General features: G+C 45.0%; 1 protein-coding gene across 1 annotated transcript in view; it reads left to right on the forward strand.

Moving 5' to 3' along the window:
* The window catches only part of LOC109917276 (apolipophorins-like), a 103,045-nt gene that overhangs the window by 75,496 nt on the left and 11,602 nt on the right, over positions 1-15,947 (forward strand). The window contains exons 9-10 of the mRNA XM_048609762.1: positions 1,029-1,132; positions 15,625-15,790. Of these exons, the coding sequence (XP_048465719.1) occupies positions 1,029-1,132; positions 15,625-15,790 (270 nt within the window). The remainder of the gene's footprint in view (positions 1-1,028; positions 1,133-15,624; positions 15,791-15,947) is intronic.

Consider the following 15,947-nt stretch of genomic DNA (forward strand, 5'->3'; position numbering starts at 1 on the left):
CCCCTTCTTCAATTCTGAAGAAGGGGTCCGGACCCAAAACGTCAGCTCTCCTGCTCCTCTGCCGCCTGGCCTGCTGTGTTCATCCAGCTCTACATCTTGTTATCTTGGATAGGCTGGGACTTCAAGGCTAGGGGGCACATTTTTGAGGTGAGAAGAGAGAGATTTAACAAAGACATAAGAGACAAGTTTTTTTTTACACAGAGGGTGGTTTCCGTGTGGAATGAACTTCCTGAGGAAGTGGTGGATGTGGGTACAATTACAATGTTTAAAAGATATTTGGAAAGAAGCAAATTGAGGGGTGGAGGGGCAGACTGAGTGGGCAAAGGGGCAGAATGAAGTTGCAGAGGAGCAGAGTGAGGTGGGTGTAGAGTGAACTGGGTTAGATTGAGTCAGGAGGGACAGAGTGAGCAGGTGGAGGGATGGTGGGGTGGCAGAAGGGCAGAATGATGGGACAGGGGCAGAGTGAGGGCGTGGAGAGACAGAGTAAGCGTGGAAGGGGCAGAGTAAAGGTGTGGAGGGGCACAATGAGTGGTGGAGAGGCAGACTGAGGGGGCAGCAGTAGAAGCAAAGTGGATGGGTAGTGTTTCACTGCCTTTTCACCCATTTTTGCTGAGGTTCAATGTCTTTTCCAGAGTATATACTAAACAAGTAAATGATGGTAGCTGCAATTTAAGTTTGAGCATGCAGTGTTTTTATATCCAAACCATGAAGAATGAACTATGAGCAGTAAATTAACTAATGTATGCATCAATATTCCAAAGGAGTCAATGCACTAACTTGAACATCTGCATACAGTGTGATAATTCTAGGATCTGGTCTGTGTAATTGGTGAGGAACATTTTCAATTTGGTGCCAACTTGCTTGGTCCAATGGTTAATGATTTACCAAGTTAAACTCCGCAGGCAATTAATTTCATTGTTATTAATTTCCACCTAATACTAGATCTTAACAGTAAAATCACACAGGCCATGTTAGAAAAGTGTGAAGTAAATTTAGACTTTGAATTCTGACTCCTTTCATTTATTCAGTCTGCAGATCTCTTCATGTCCCTGGTGTTTGACCTCCGGAGTCTTTCCATAGGAACTCTCCGAGACCTGTGGCAACGGGCGCTGTTCAAATGCAGAGACAACTGGTAAGAGTCACAGGCTTTTGGTTAAAGGCCCAGCACCTGATGTGGTAACTGAGATTGTCTTTTTGCTTGGATATGGTACTGTCATCAGCATCATCAGTGTCCCTCACAGATGGGGATCACCGTCTTCCACTCTCAGGGTAAGTGTGTATGTGGCTATACAAACCAATACGGCTACTGCAGGCTCTGTTACACTTGGGGCAGAGGGTGGTCATGGGAAGGGGATGGGTGGGGCTTTGCTGTGACAACATGCTCCTTACACTGTTTTCGCCGGCTTCTGCTTTTCGCCGATGACAAGTCTTGAGGTGTTTGATGCCTTCCCGGATGCTGCTCCTCCACTTTGAACGGTCTTGGGCCAGTGACTCCCAGGAGTCTGTGGGAATGCCGCACTTTGCCAGTGAGGCCTTGAGGGTATCACTGAAGCGCTTCCTCTATCCACCTGTTTTGGAGCTGGGAGTAGAGATCACCTGTTTGAGAAGTCTCGTGTCGGTCATGTGGGGTGATATGCCCAGCCCATTGTAACTGATCAAGGGCGATCAGTACCTCGCTGCTGGGGACGTTGGCCTGGTCAAGGAAACTGGTGTTGGTGCGTCTTTCTTCCCAGCGGATTCGCAGGATCTTGCACAGGCAGCATTGGCAGTACTGCTCCAGTGTCTTGAGGTGTCCGCTGCTTTGGTTGTGCGTGTGGTGCTGTACCAAGTGGTGAGAAGGCATGTACCTTTGGCTGGTTCTCAACACAATGCATTAATACAGTGAGGAAGAAGAATCTGTGTGAAGGATTGAACACTACAGTTCTGTCATCCCTGAGGTTTTTCAGCCACTCGTTGCTCCCTGGGGACGTGAGCCCGAGTGGATTTGAGGAATCTGCCTTTGCTGTGTCCACTTTGCAGGGGAACTGGTGCTCAAACAGAGTTACCTTCGTTCCACTGATCTGAAACCTACATCTGGCTTGGTGTCAGCTCCTGCCACTGAAGTATAAGCTGCGACATCATGTTTTCTCCAGTGTATCCACCAAATGAGTAACTGATGGTAGCTGTGATTTAAATCAGAACATGCAGTGTTTTTATATCCAAACCACCAAGAATGAACAATATATCAAACAAATGCATCCATCAATATTCCAAAGGGAATTGTTGCACTAATTGGAACATCTTCATACATTCTGGGATCTGGTCTGTAGATATTTTGCTGATCGACCTGTCCAGGGACGGTATAGCGCACCTCTGGAGCAGGTGGGTCTTGAATCCGGGTCTCCTAGCTCAGAGGTAGGGATGCTACCACTGTGTATGGGATCTGGTCTGTATCTTTGGTGCGAGATATTTTAAATTTTTTGTACAAGTTTGCCTGGTCTGGCACATTCATGAAACCAATGCAGGGGATGCCTTACCCATGTCATAGTGAACCTCACTACCAAAGAAATAAGATGGGTACGTTTGGATGAGGTGACATCTTCACTATTTCTCATGTAGAAAAGAAGCAATAGTGAGACAAAAATGAGTATGATTCACTGAAGTAAAAAAATCCCTTGATTTTAGAAAGGATTTCATGTCGAAATCATGTCACTTTCCATATCATCCCCACTGCCTTCGTGAAGTAAAGGGCTTTAGGCTTTGATTTCGGACCACAGAGTGTCAGGAACAATGGTTTTTGTCCACACTGTTTAAATGTGAAACTAGGCTGGCTCTTTGGCGATCTAACTGTCCACCCTATCGTGCTGGTGGCCTCCATCACAGCTACCTAGGTGGAAATTAGAGCAGCTGTTTGCACACGTATCCTCGCGTTCCTGGGAAGTGTCATCTGGGGAACCATGGAAGAGGGTGGGTGGGCACATTGCTTCAAATGGTACTTACTGGAGGATTGGCAACTTCCCCATTTAATGTGCGTAACACGTTATTCTGGATCATGGAAGTGGGGTCTGCAGTGAGGACTTCCCAGAACAAATGAAAAGGAGGTCGATGAGTCACGTGCAGCTGGGCAGTTGTTTTTAGCCACAACTAGGACCATCTTCCTTCATTCCTGGACTGAAATGTTCAGTATTAAAGCAAAACAGTGCTGCCCACATGCCTTCCCAGGATAATTTATTAATGACCAAACAGCCATGTTCAACAGGGTCTAGGCCCGAAACGTCAGCCTTTCTGCTCCTATGATGCTGCTTGGCCTGCTGTGTTCATCCAGCTCTACACCTTGTTGTCTCTCTTCAACACAAGGCTGGCATTTTGTGGGAAGTTTGGACACCGTCTGGCTCTTGTGCTATAAGCCAGTGCGAGGTAATATTTGTGGGATCAAATAATTGACCCCCTGTTATCCTTTATCATGTTATGGAAAACCTTTTATAAATAAACACCACACTTCTTCACAGACTGAACTAATCATGTTTTGATTTGTATGGCTGGCAACATGTATCAGGAAACTGTGTGCTCCCAGCCTGTGACTTTTAAGGATTCTGCTAAATGAAAAAGTCATGGTTGGTGTGAACAATTTCTGGATTATATATTCCTAGCAGGTACGGGTATAGCCAAGGCAAACAGTCTTATGTTCTTTTTAGAGTACATCGCTGTGATTAGTTAGCTAGACATGGAATCGCAAATAAACATCTGTTAGATTATGGAAGTGAGGCGTTTGGAGAATGTTAATTAGTGCCTCTTGAAAATGTATAGATTTGAGCCCTGAGCACCTCAACTCTCCAACTGACAAACTGAACCTTTTAATAAGTATTTGCCTACAAAGTGTCTGAAAGGTTATCCCTATTCAGCACAATCTGACCTCACATCAGCTTGTTCTGTGTGACTTATATGTAGTTTAATGCAGCTGCATTTTCAGTTATGTGTACAGAATTTCTGGCTTTTATGTAACTGCTATGCTACTACTGAGGAATTCTGCCAGCAACAATACATCTATCTTGCCTTGAAGACTTTTTCTTGGTTTGACGTTGGAAAGGGAAAAAGGAAACAGTAATGTGAAGACTCCATTGGCTGTGTGTCCTGGCAATCAGTTTAAAGCTTTTGACTTCGTTATTTCTGTTTTGGGAGCTTGCTTTTGTGCACAACTGCAGTTCGGTATTATAGTCACGTTCACAGGCAAGTAACACAGACACATTTATAACTACAAATCTGGAAATAGTCACTGCAAGAGACTGAGGGCTTAGGAAACACAACAGCTGAAATGACAATCTTGTCCATCCTTCGGCTGCTTCTCTTGTGGGATCTGAGAGGGTTAATATTTGATTGTATGTAATAGTGCTGATTGGTGGGAGAGTAAAGTAGGATCATATGGGAGTCAGACTGAAGGCTGGTTTTTCCCAACAGTCTTTGTCGTAATGCAGATCCTATTCTTTTAAACTGTAAATGGTTGCAGAGATGCAATAAACTACATGTTGTTTCCTCAGAGTCTCCTCACTTTTGACCAGAAGCTGGCTACCTTCATTCGCACACACAGAAGCACATGCACACACGCACACAGATGCACACGCACACAGACACACACACACGCACGCAGACACACACATGCCACACACAGACTCACATGCACACAGACACACACGAACACACAGACACACACGCATGCACACAGACACACATATGCACGCACACACTCTCACGCGCACACACACATGCCGCAGACACACGCACACAGGCTAGACCACAATTGCCCTTAAAAACAAATTCCGTACTCTTTGAAGTTATGGAGACCCAGAACAGGCTTAGAGTCATACAGCATGGAAACAGACCCTTCAGTCCAACCAGTCCATGCCAAACATAATCTTAAACTAAACCAGTCCCACCTGCCTGCTCCTGGCCCATATCCCTCCAAACCTTTCCTATTCATGTACTTTTCCAAATGTCCTTTAAAGGTTGTAATTGTGCCCACTTCCTCAGGAAGATCATTCCACACGTGAACCACCCTCTGTGTAAAATATTTGTCCCTCATGACTTTTTAAAATCTCTTCTCTCACCTCCAAAATGTACTCCCCCCCTCCCCCCCCCCCCCCCCCCCCCCCTCGAAATCCCCCATCGTAGGGAAAAGACAATTACCATTAACCCTATCTATACCCCTCATTATTTTGTAAACTTCGATAAGGTAACCTCTCAACCTCCTAAGCTCTAGTGAAAGAAAGTGCCAGCCTGTCATTATAACTCAAACCCTCCATATCCGCCAACTTCCTAGTCGATCTCTGTGGTGCAATTAGTCAGTGTGTTTGGTTGTTAACCAAAGGGCTGCTGGTTCAAGACCACCCAGGAACGGAGCTTTCTTGTTCCCATTCTGCCAGTGTTCTTTAAAGGTGGCACGGTGGATCAGTGGTTAGCACTGCTGCTGCACAGCGCCAGGGACCTAGGTTTGATTCTACCCTCGGGCAACTGTCTGTGTAGAGTTTGTACATTCTCCCCGTGTCTGCGTGGGTTTCCTTTGGGTGCTCCAGTTTCCTCCCACAGTCCAAAGATGTGCAGGTTAGGGTGGATTGGCCATGCTGAATTGCCCATGGTCCAGGCTAGGTGGATTAGCCATGGGAAATGCAGGGTTACAGGGATAGGGTAGGGGGATGGGTCTAGGTGGGATGCTCTTTGGTGGTCAGTGTGGACTCGATTGGCCAAATGGCCTGCTTCCACGCTGTCGGGATTGTATGAAATCTCTTCTGAACCCTCTCCAGCTTAATTATATCCTTACTGTAACTGGGTGATCAGAATTGGACACAGTACTCCAGAAGAGGCCTCACCAATGTCCTGTACAGCCTCAGATAGCAAGAACTACAGATGCTGGAGTCAGAGTCAATTCAGTGTGGAGCTGGAAGGGCACAGCCGGTCAGACAGCATCAGAGGAGCGGGAAAGTCGTTGTTTCGGGTTTATGGTGTAAACCCGAAACGTCAATGTTCCTGCTCCTCTGCTGCTGCCTGACCTGCTGTGTTCCTCCTGTGCAACATGACTTCCCAACTCCTATACTCAAAGGACTGAGCAATGAAGGCAAGCATGCTAAATGCCTTTTTAACCACCCTGTCTCTATGTGATGCAAACTTCAAAGAATTATGTACCTGAACACCTAAGTCCCTCTGCTCTAGAACACTACCCAAGGCCCTACCATTAATTGCGTATGTCCTACCCTTGTTTGTTGTTGGAGAACAGAAATGACCCCTCAATTACAATGGACCACATTCTAAAGCCTGGCATAATTGAGCTTAGAACGGAAGTGGTTACTTCCAATCAAAATGTAAATTGTCAATCAAGTCAACCTCTGTTTTAGCAGGTTTGAGTTCACACCACAATGAGATGGTTTTAAGTAAGTAACACTGCAGGGTTAGTGGCTCGCTGGAAGGGAATGCAGCTCAGGGAGTTGAACTTGACAGTCTGACCATCTAATTCAAAACGCTTCTGCCCTTCCATTCATTGAAATTGGGGTGTGCCCTGAAACGTGTACTGACCTTCACATCTGACACTGTCATCTATGTTCACTCAAGCAAAGGTCCAAACTGGAAGGCTTATCTTAGCAAGTTTGCATTATAAGCTCATTACAATTCCTGTAGAGACAGGCAAATTTTAAAAAGAAGTTTGAGCTTCTGTTTGTAGCTGAAAGAATGACACATCAAGATTTCACCTGCTAAATTGTGTACTATAACAAATGACTATATACTATGGACAAAACACTTTTCTTTTTGTAGGCACTTTATACCACACAAAATGACATTTGCTGCTATCTCCATCTGCTGGTGTTTGTCTCTCATTTGGCTGCAGATCCCACCAAACAAACTGTCTACTGTCTGTAATAATTATTTGTGAGGAAACCTATAACCTGATGTCAAAAATTTGTTTATTTGTTCCCATTCCCTGTGGCAATGGGAAACACATTAGCCTGGCATTTGAGTTGCATGCATTTATGAGGGGCATAGACGGTGTGGACAAGAATAAACATTTCCCCTTGGTGGTGGGATCAGTGACAAGGGGGCATAGATTAAAATAAAAGGTGGGGGGGCAGAAGGTTTAGAGAACTGAGGAGAACCATTTTCAGTCAGAGAGTGGTGGGAATCTGGTACTCACTGCCTATAAAAGTGGTAGAGGCAGAAACTCTCTTAACATTGAAGAAATATTTAAATGTATATTAGTGGTGTAAGGTATATAGGCCACGGGGTAAATGTTGGAAAATGGGATTAAAATAGGCTTCTTTTGACTGACACAGACTTGATGGCTGAAGGGCATTTTTCCATGCTGTAGCCCTCTATGACACTATGCATCCATGTAGAAATAGAACCACTTGGCCCTTTGAGTCCGCAATGATCCCCCCCACCTCCAGAAGAGCAGCTCACTCAGACCCATCCCATCCCTGTCGCCCTGCATTTCCATGGCCAACCCACCTAGCCTCACATCCCTGGACACTGTGGGCAATTTATCACAGCCAACCCACCTAACCTGCACATCTTTGCATTTGTTAATTAGCAATTTTTGATCCCAACTCCCTTTCACCTTAAAAGTAAATAAACCATTTACAGCACGACTGTGTTTATAACTGTTACCAATAACAAACACCTTTCTGGGACTTCGGAAGACCAAAGGAAATATTTTCCTGCAGTTGAGGAGAATCCGTGGAGGGGAAAAATGGTGGCCCAAGTACACAACTCCGGGATTCCCAAACTCCCTTCCCAGGTTTTCTGATTGTTAACAATGCTGTTTAAGGGTGTGGGCTGGAACAGGTTTTGAACCCACACCCTGCACCCCCAACTTGGCAGGCTCCATTACGTGGTTATGCACCTCCCAATTCCTCCACAATTCTCATGGAGGCAGAACAACTTTTAAAGAATTTGTGACTCCTGGCACCTCAATCTTACTCTGATTGAGGGAATCTTTTGAAAATTATGCTCAGAAGCTCGAACTTATGTTCTTTATGATCCAGTCATGTCCCTGATAAGCTATACCCCCAAGCTCGTGGCACAGTAGTTAGCACTGCTGCCTCACAACGCCAGGGACCCAGGTTCAATTCCACCCTTGGCGACTGTCTGTGTTGAGTTTGTACATTCTCACCGTGTCTGCGTGGGTTTCCTCCAGGTGCTCTGGTTTCCTTCCACAGTCCAAAGATGTGCAGGTTAGGTGGGTTAGCCATGCTAAATTGCCCTAGTGTCCATGGGTGTGTAAGTTAGCTGGATTAGACATGGGAAATGCCAGGTTACAGGGAAAGAGTAGGGGAATGGGTTTGGGTGGGATGCTCTTCGGAGGGGCAGTGTGGACTTGGTGGGCCGAATGTCCTGTTTCCACACTTTAGGGATTCTGTGATTCTATGATTTTACACTGTCCACACCAGGCTATGGCACTTCCATGCCCATTCATCCACTGTATGGAATCAGTGCACCCTTAGTGTTGATAAAATGTGCTAATTAAAAAAGAACAATCGTTCATTCATAATCTTCATCTTTACTTAAAATAACGTCCCCTCATTATAGATCAATAAAAGTATCAGTTATTCAGACCCCTTAAAATTTTGATAGTGGAAACCACAAGCACTTATAACTTCTTTATCTTGTTTAAGTAAATAATGTGCATTGATAAAAGAGATCAGAGATCCAGAGATATCAAGCAAGCAAAGTTTCCTATCAGGTATGTCTCCCATCAGTCATTAGATATAACGGTTACCCATCTTGACTTAGAAATTTCACTTGCAATATAAAGCATAGTACACTGTTCTGATTTCCAGTCATTAATACAATCGCAATTACTTATGGCAATAACGCTCCTCATATTTAGGTGGTTCAGCTACTATCAATATAGAGTGATCTCAGGGCAATTTATCATTAAGTGTCAAAACTCTGTTTCAATTGGGAGCATTCTTGTTTTTGAATCTGCAATACTGTCTCCTGGCATGAAAGTATTTAAGTTTTTTTTCTAGTAACAGATTCAGTATTGTTTTCATATAATCATAGAATCCCTACAGTGTGGAAACATGCCCTTCGGCCCAACAAGCCCACACCGACCCTCAGAGCATACCACCCAGACCCATCCCCCTATAAACCCACCTAATCTACACATCCCTGAACACTGTGGGCAATTTGGCATGGCCAATCCACCTAGCCTGCACATCTTTGGACTGTGGGAGGAAACTGGAGCACACCCACGCAGACACAGGGAGAATGTGCAAACTCTGCACAGACAGTCGCCTGAGGGTAGAATCAAACCCAGGTCCCAGGCACTGTGAGGCAGCAATGCTAACTACTGGGCGACCATGCCACCCCCATAATACCACTAGGCCATCACCTATCCCTAGAATGTGGGCATCGATCCCACTACCTCTCGCATGCTAAGCGAGCGCTCTACCATTTGAGCTAATTCCCCACACGTTATGTTGCATGTAAGGTTATAGATTGTGTAGAAAAAGATTTAAAAGGAATCTGGATGGGTACATGAATAGGAAGGGTTTAGAGGGATATGGGCCAAATGCTGTCAAATGGGACTATGTCAGATTGGGATGTCTGGTTGGTTTGGACTGAAGGGTCTATTTCCATGTTGTATGACTCTAAGAAAGAACAATTTGTATTTATTTTGAACCATTTTATTATCACAGAGAAAAAAACCAATCTGAATAACCAGTTTGTCTGTTATTGGTGGAATTGATTAGGAGAGAAAGAGTGGCAAGATCTCACTTGAATGGGAAAGTTTGAACTTTAATTCACATCACGTCTCCTGAGTTGGTGAATTACAGTCTCATTTGAAGGATGACATCTCTGGGGAAAAAAATACATTAATTTCTTAATGCCACATCAGTGTGTCAACTTGGATTCAGAACTGAAGCTCCTACTATGAAGCACAACTCTCGATCTTTTTACTCCATGGCCAGAGTTCTCTCAACAGCTGCAAAACGTAAAAAGTTCGCAACAAAAGATTAAAAAGTATGCAAATCTTCACAATCTGTGTATTTAAATAGTCCCTCGCGGAGCCAACCAAGCTGGATATTTGGTTACAGACCAGCAGTTAATTGTTGGTGTGCACTCTTTCATATGAGTGTCAGATATTTGTCCAGTTTATTTTTGCTTTGTTTGGCTGAGCCAACAGCAATATTCAACTTTTCAGTTAAAGCCAATGTTCAGGGAGTGGAGCTCTCCAATTGACAAAGTCATGATCCAACATTTTTAAATAATGCACTTTTTCTCTCTATTTTCACTTGATGTTCTTGCTGGCAACAATAAGACTGGATTGGCATCATGTGTCAATCTTCACAGCAAGAAGATGAACAGTCCCATCTTGGACATTGGTTGTGTACCAACATATTTGGTCTCTTAATTTAAAAAAAATGGTGAAAATGTGACTGCATTGACATTGTCCTCATGTGCAGGATTCCTTCTGACTCAGGAAATGAGTCTTTGAAAATTTTGTCTTGTTTGCCTTTTCTCTCGTTTGGTTAACTTACACTTTTATAGGAGAAGCTTTCTCAATGGTTGGTCTGCACCCATGTATCTTCCAACTTCAATGTTTGATGAAGAGGCCAGTGTTAAAAGGTTACAGCTTTTCATGAAGTGGAGGTTAAGTTTGTGATGCTTCTTTGTTTGCAATGGCGATATATGAGTAACATTGCTACTCTAGATGCTGATGAATCGGAGAACCGCCTGTAGGATAGCCCCAAAGTAGTATGGCCCAACTTGAGGCCAAAGGCTACTGTCCAGTTAATATACACATCTCTGCGATAATCTTCAACACTGGTGTCCTGCAAGGCTGCGTACTCACCCCCTACTATACTCCTTATACACTCATGACTGTGTGGCCAAATTCTGCACTAGCTCCATTTAAAAGCTTGCTGATGACACTGCCGTTGTAGGTTGGATCTCAAACAGAGAGAGTGCTTAGTGGCACAGTGTAAAGACAATAATCTCTTCCTCCATGTCAGCAAAATGAAGGAGCTGGTCATTCACTTCAAGATGCAGAGTGGAGGGCACACTGTGTCAGTGGTGCTGAAGTGAAGATGGTCGATAGTGTCAAGTTCCTGGCTGTGACAATCACCAACAATCTGTCCTGGTCCACCCGTATGGACTTGATGGTCAAGGAAATACAACAATGCCTCTATTCCCTCAGGCTAAGGAAATTTGTCATGCCCATAAAGACTCTTTAAATTTTTATAGATGCATCATAGAAAGTATCCTAAGTGGATGCATCACAGCATGGTATGGCAACTGCTGTTCCCAAGACCACAGGAAACTACAGAGAGTCGTGATCACAGCCCAGTCCTGCTGCATCAGCAAAGCAACCAACATTATCAAAGACCCCTCCCATCCCATACTGTCTTCCACCCTCATCTGTTTTGTTGGGCAGAGGATGTAAAAGTTTGAATACATGTACAAACAGATCCAAGAACAGCCTTTTCCCAGCTGTTATCAGACTTTTGAATGGACCTCTCAAATGTTAATGTTGGTCTCTCTCTCTCTGCAGCTGTAACATTGTACTCTGCACTCTGTTCTGCTACTCTGATGCACTTTGTATGGTGTGATCTGCCTGTAAAGCATGCAAAACAACATTTTTTCACTGTATCTCGGTCCATGTGACCACAATAAATCAAATCAAGCCAGACGTCCTCTCCATGCAGGGAGATTGCCAATGATATGATTGCATCCACTGAGTTCATTTGGATTTGGTGTAAATGACATTTGCTGGAATCTGTGGGAAAGGGAATGGTTTAATAATGATTAAATCTTACTCTTTCATCCAATGAGGTATGAAGCTCCTGACTTATCTACAAGTCATCATTTCAAGCGCTGTCCATCACCATTACACTTTTGCACAGTTTATTTGTGCCCAACCTGCAGTTTGATCAAGGTTGAAGGTGCAGATCAACAAACAGTTACTGAATAATCCAAGGTCAAAACCTTTTTCTGCAGTTCTTGGTGTTTCTTGCAGAGGGCAGCCCTGTTCTTAGATCCGTCTGCCCATTGGGCACAATCTTGTGGACAAAGCAAGATTTCACAAGCTTCAAAATCTCCCCTCCCCCTACCGCATCCCAAAACCAGCCCAGCTCATCCCCGCCTCCCTAACCTGTCCTTCCTCCCACCTATCCCCTCCTCCCACGTCAAGCCCCACCCCCATCTCCTACCTGCTAACCTCATCCCACCCCCTTGCCCTGTCCGTCCTCCCTGGACTGACCTATCCCCTCCCTAACACCCCACCTACACTCACCTTTACTGGCTCCATCCCCGCCCCTTTGACCTGTCTGTCTCCTCTCCATCTGTCTTCTCCTCTATCCATCTTCTATCTGCCTCCCCCTCTCTCCCTATTTATTTCAGAACCCCTTCCCCTCCCCCATTTCTGAAGAAGGGTCTAGGCCCGAAATGTCAGCCTTCCTGCTCCTCTGATGCTGCTTGGCCTGCTGTGTTTATCCAGCTCTACACCTTGTTATCTCAGATTCTCCAGCATCTGCAGTTCCTACTATCTCTGAATTTTGTGTCTGTACCTTTCCGGGTTTCCTCCATCATCATTCAAAATCTGAATTTATACTAAAATATTATTTTTTCCTAACTGCAATGCTAACTTGACCGATCTCTGAACGCATACCCTGCAAGGAAAAAAAATGAATAATTAAAATTAGTAATAAGTGCAGCTGTCTCTAAATCCCACGAAGAAAAATTGTCAGATCTATTTTCTGAGATTTTTGTTGTTTTTCAAAGCTTAAAAACCATAAAACAATACTTTTTTAATGTTCCATGAGCCTGAACTCATTTTTCTACAAAGTGCATGAGAATTTGCTTATGGTGAATGCATTTTAAATAAGCTGTGTCAATGGTCTTTGTGGCTATGGAGTAGATTTTACAAATTAGGATTCCAGTCACAGGCCCCTGACAGGGACACATCTTGGGAGTTAAAGCTCAGAGACCAGTGTGTCCCATACAATGGGCTGGATTCAGTGGACATGACCTTAGGTATCGCCCAGCAGCTGGAGAGCTAGTGGGAGGCCCATGTACACTTTTTAGGAAAGTGTCCTCTGAATTAATTGCCTTTCAGGCCCTTAGCTGGATAGCAGTAAGCCTTCCCTGGGATCAAGAGATTGCCATTGATGGTCTGAAACAAACGCAGAGAACGCTGGAGAAACTCAGCAGGTCTGGCAGTGTCTGTGGAGAGAGAGAGAGACAGACAGAGTTAATGTTTTGAGTGTGATGTGACTCTTCCTTGTAACTGAAAGAGGCTGGTAAAAGATGGTAAAAGGAGCAAGTGGGAACAGGTAAAGCCCTACAGCTTGGAGGCCACAGGTGAATGACAGGTGGTGCTGCTTACAGAGTGTGGGTCACTGGGGGAGAGAATTTCAGCAGCAAGAGACACAGACATGGCAATTTCCCAGGCCTCTTGTCTTCTCCCTCCTCCTGGCTTTCATTGGGCCTCCTCTTTCAGATGGCAGATCCCTCAGGCAGGACTGAATGCCTATGAAGAGAGAAAACCCACTAACATCACCACTCCCCACTCAGAATCTGCGCCCTGCATAGCAAGGCCCCCTGCCCACCATTGGGCTCCTGTCAACGCGGGCAGCTAAGGCCCATACATAAAGTCTTACAGCATAGAAACAGGCCCTTTGGCCCAACTCTTCCATGACAACCAGGTTTCCTAAACTGAACTATACCCATTTATCTGCATTTGGTCCATATCCCTTATAGGCTTTCCTATCCATGTACCTGTCCAAATGTCTTTTAAATGTTGGAATTGTACCCACCTCTACCACTTCCTCTGGCAGCTCACTCCATATACGTACCACCCTTTGTGTGAAAAAGCTGTTCCTCAAGTCCCTTTTAAATCTTTTCCCTCTCACCTTAAACCTATGCCATCTAGTTTTGGACTTCCCTACCCTGGGAAAAAGACCTTGTCTATTCACCCTATCCATGTCCCTCCTGATTTTATAAACTTCTACAAGGTCACCCCTCAGCCTTTGACGCTCCAGGGAAAATAGCCCCAGCCTATCCAGCCTCTCTTTATAACTCAGACCTTCCAGACTCAGTAACATCCTCGTAAATCTATTTTGCATCCTTCCTACAGCAGGGCAACCAGAATTGTACGCAGTACTCCAAATGTTGTTCGGAGTACATGATGTTTTGGCTCCTGTACTCAATGTTCTGACCAATGAAGGCAAGCGTGCCAATGCTGCCTTTGCCACCCTGTCTACCTGTAACGGCGTTTTCAAGGAACTATGCACCTGTACCCCTCGGTCTCTATGTTCGACAACACTCTCCATGGCCCGACCATTACTTCGTGGCCTCATTTGGCAGTGGGAAGGGGTGGCCTTCTACAGGCCTGCACACACTCTCACTAACTTGGCAGGGCTGGGTACAGGTCCCCCACCTCACTATCCTCCTACACTATTAAATTCCCCCCACCTACCTAACACCAAACCTGCCATGAGGGTGGACATAAACTCCATCCGACTTTTAATTCATTGTGGTCTATGCATCAGAACCCTTGGCCTGTGCTCGTGTTGCATGCAGTTCTGTGCATACTGTTAATTTGCAATATCTGCCCTGAGCAGTAAACTCTGGTGACAAACATGTGAAAGGTTGACTGTTTTGTGTCAATTGGTTTCTCAGGCAATGCCTGTTGAAGTGCTGAGAGAAGGTCCACACCGTCTTGTGACCATCAGGCACTTCAGTGGACAGCTTCCAGGCCTTCCCACTAACTGTAGGCTCTGGCATTGACATTCCAGATCCCTGGAGCTGCTGGTCAACAGCGCCACAGCGGAGGTTGTGGCTGCTTCCAGTACAGCATGCTCTGGACTCCCAGGACAGATGATCAACTGGGGTGAAAGGTAGGTGTTGATGGAGGAGAATATCGCAGATGGGGCCATCACGGAGAGAGGATGACCAAGGGAGTTCAAAAGGAAGGGCAGGCAGAAGCTGCGAATGGAAATAGATTCCTAAGTAGTCCTTGGATGCTTGTTAATTGACTACTTTAGGATCTTAAAGGGAGCAGGGACAGGATTGTTGTGCCTGGCCCTTCCTACCTATAATTTATTTGGATAGAGGTGGGAAGGCATCTGAATTTATCGGGACACAGACATGGCAATTTCCCAGGCCTCTTGTCTTCTCCCTCCTCCTGCGGGCCAAGATAATCCCACCCATCATTGGGCCTTCCCTCTTCAGGATATTTTGCAGCCAGACAGTCAGTATTATTCACAAATAACATGAACAAGTTACATCTCTACTGGGGACATGTGCATTATTGTTGTGGGCTAGAGACCAATTAACTGCAGTCATCATAGAAGACAATGAAAGCAATACAATGCAATAATGCTGCTTGACATAACAAGGTGTAGAGCTGGATGAACACAGCAGGCCAAGCAGCATCAGAGGAGCAGGAAGGCTGACGTTTCGGGTCTGGGCCTGGTTCAAGCACAGTCCAGATTTAATTCATTCTGTTTGAAGTGTTGTGTGGTATGAGAAAGATACGTTGTTGAATTATTTTTCCAGCACAAATGTTATTTCTGATAACGACTGTACAAAGTGATATGCATACTCTGGATTATACAGCGGTCTGCTGAACTGATTTTATGCTTTCCCCTTTATCAGGCAGCCTCTGGTGGACACTCTACCAGCCTGTGGAACTGAAGCATGTGTCAGCTTCATAACAGAGATTGTCCTGTCCAAAGAGCTGGATACCGATCGAACAGACACCTTTCTCTGGTCTTTGGCATTCATTCCTGAACCGACAATACCAATGATTGCTGCAGTTACTGTGAGCACTTTCCCTTTTATTTATCAGTTGTAAAGCAGGTTGCATTTTTATTGAGATAACAAGGTGTAGAGCTGGATGAACACAGCAGGCCAAGCAGCATCAGAGGAGCAGGAAAGCTGACGTTTCGGGTCTAGACCCTTCTTCAGAAAATCATTCA

Source organism: Rhincodon typus, chromosome 21 (genome assembly GCF_021869965.1).
Source record: "Rhincodon typus isolate 14 chromosome 21, sRhiTyp1.1, whole genome shotgun sequence".
Classification (NCBI taxonomy): domain Eukaryota; kingdom Metazoa; phylum Chordata; class Chondrichthyes; order Orectolobiformes; family Rhincodontidae; genus Rhincodon; species Rhincodon typus.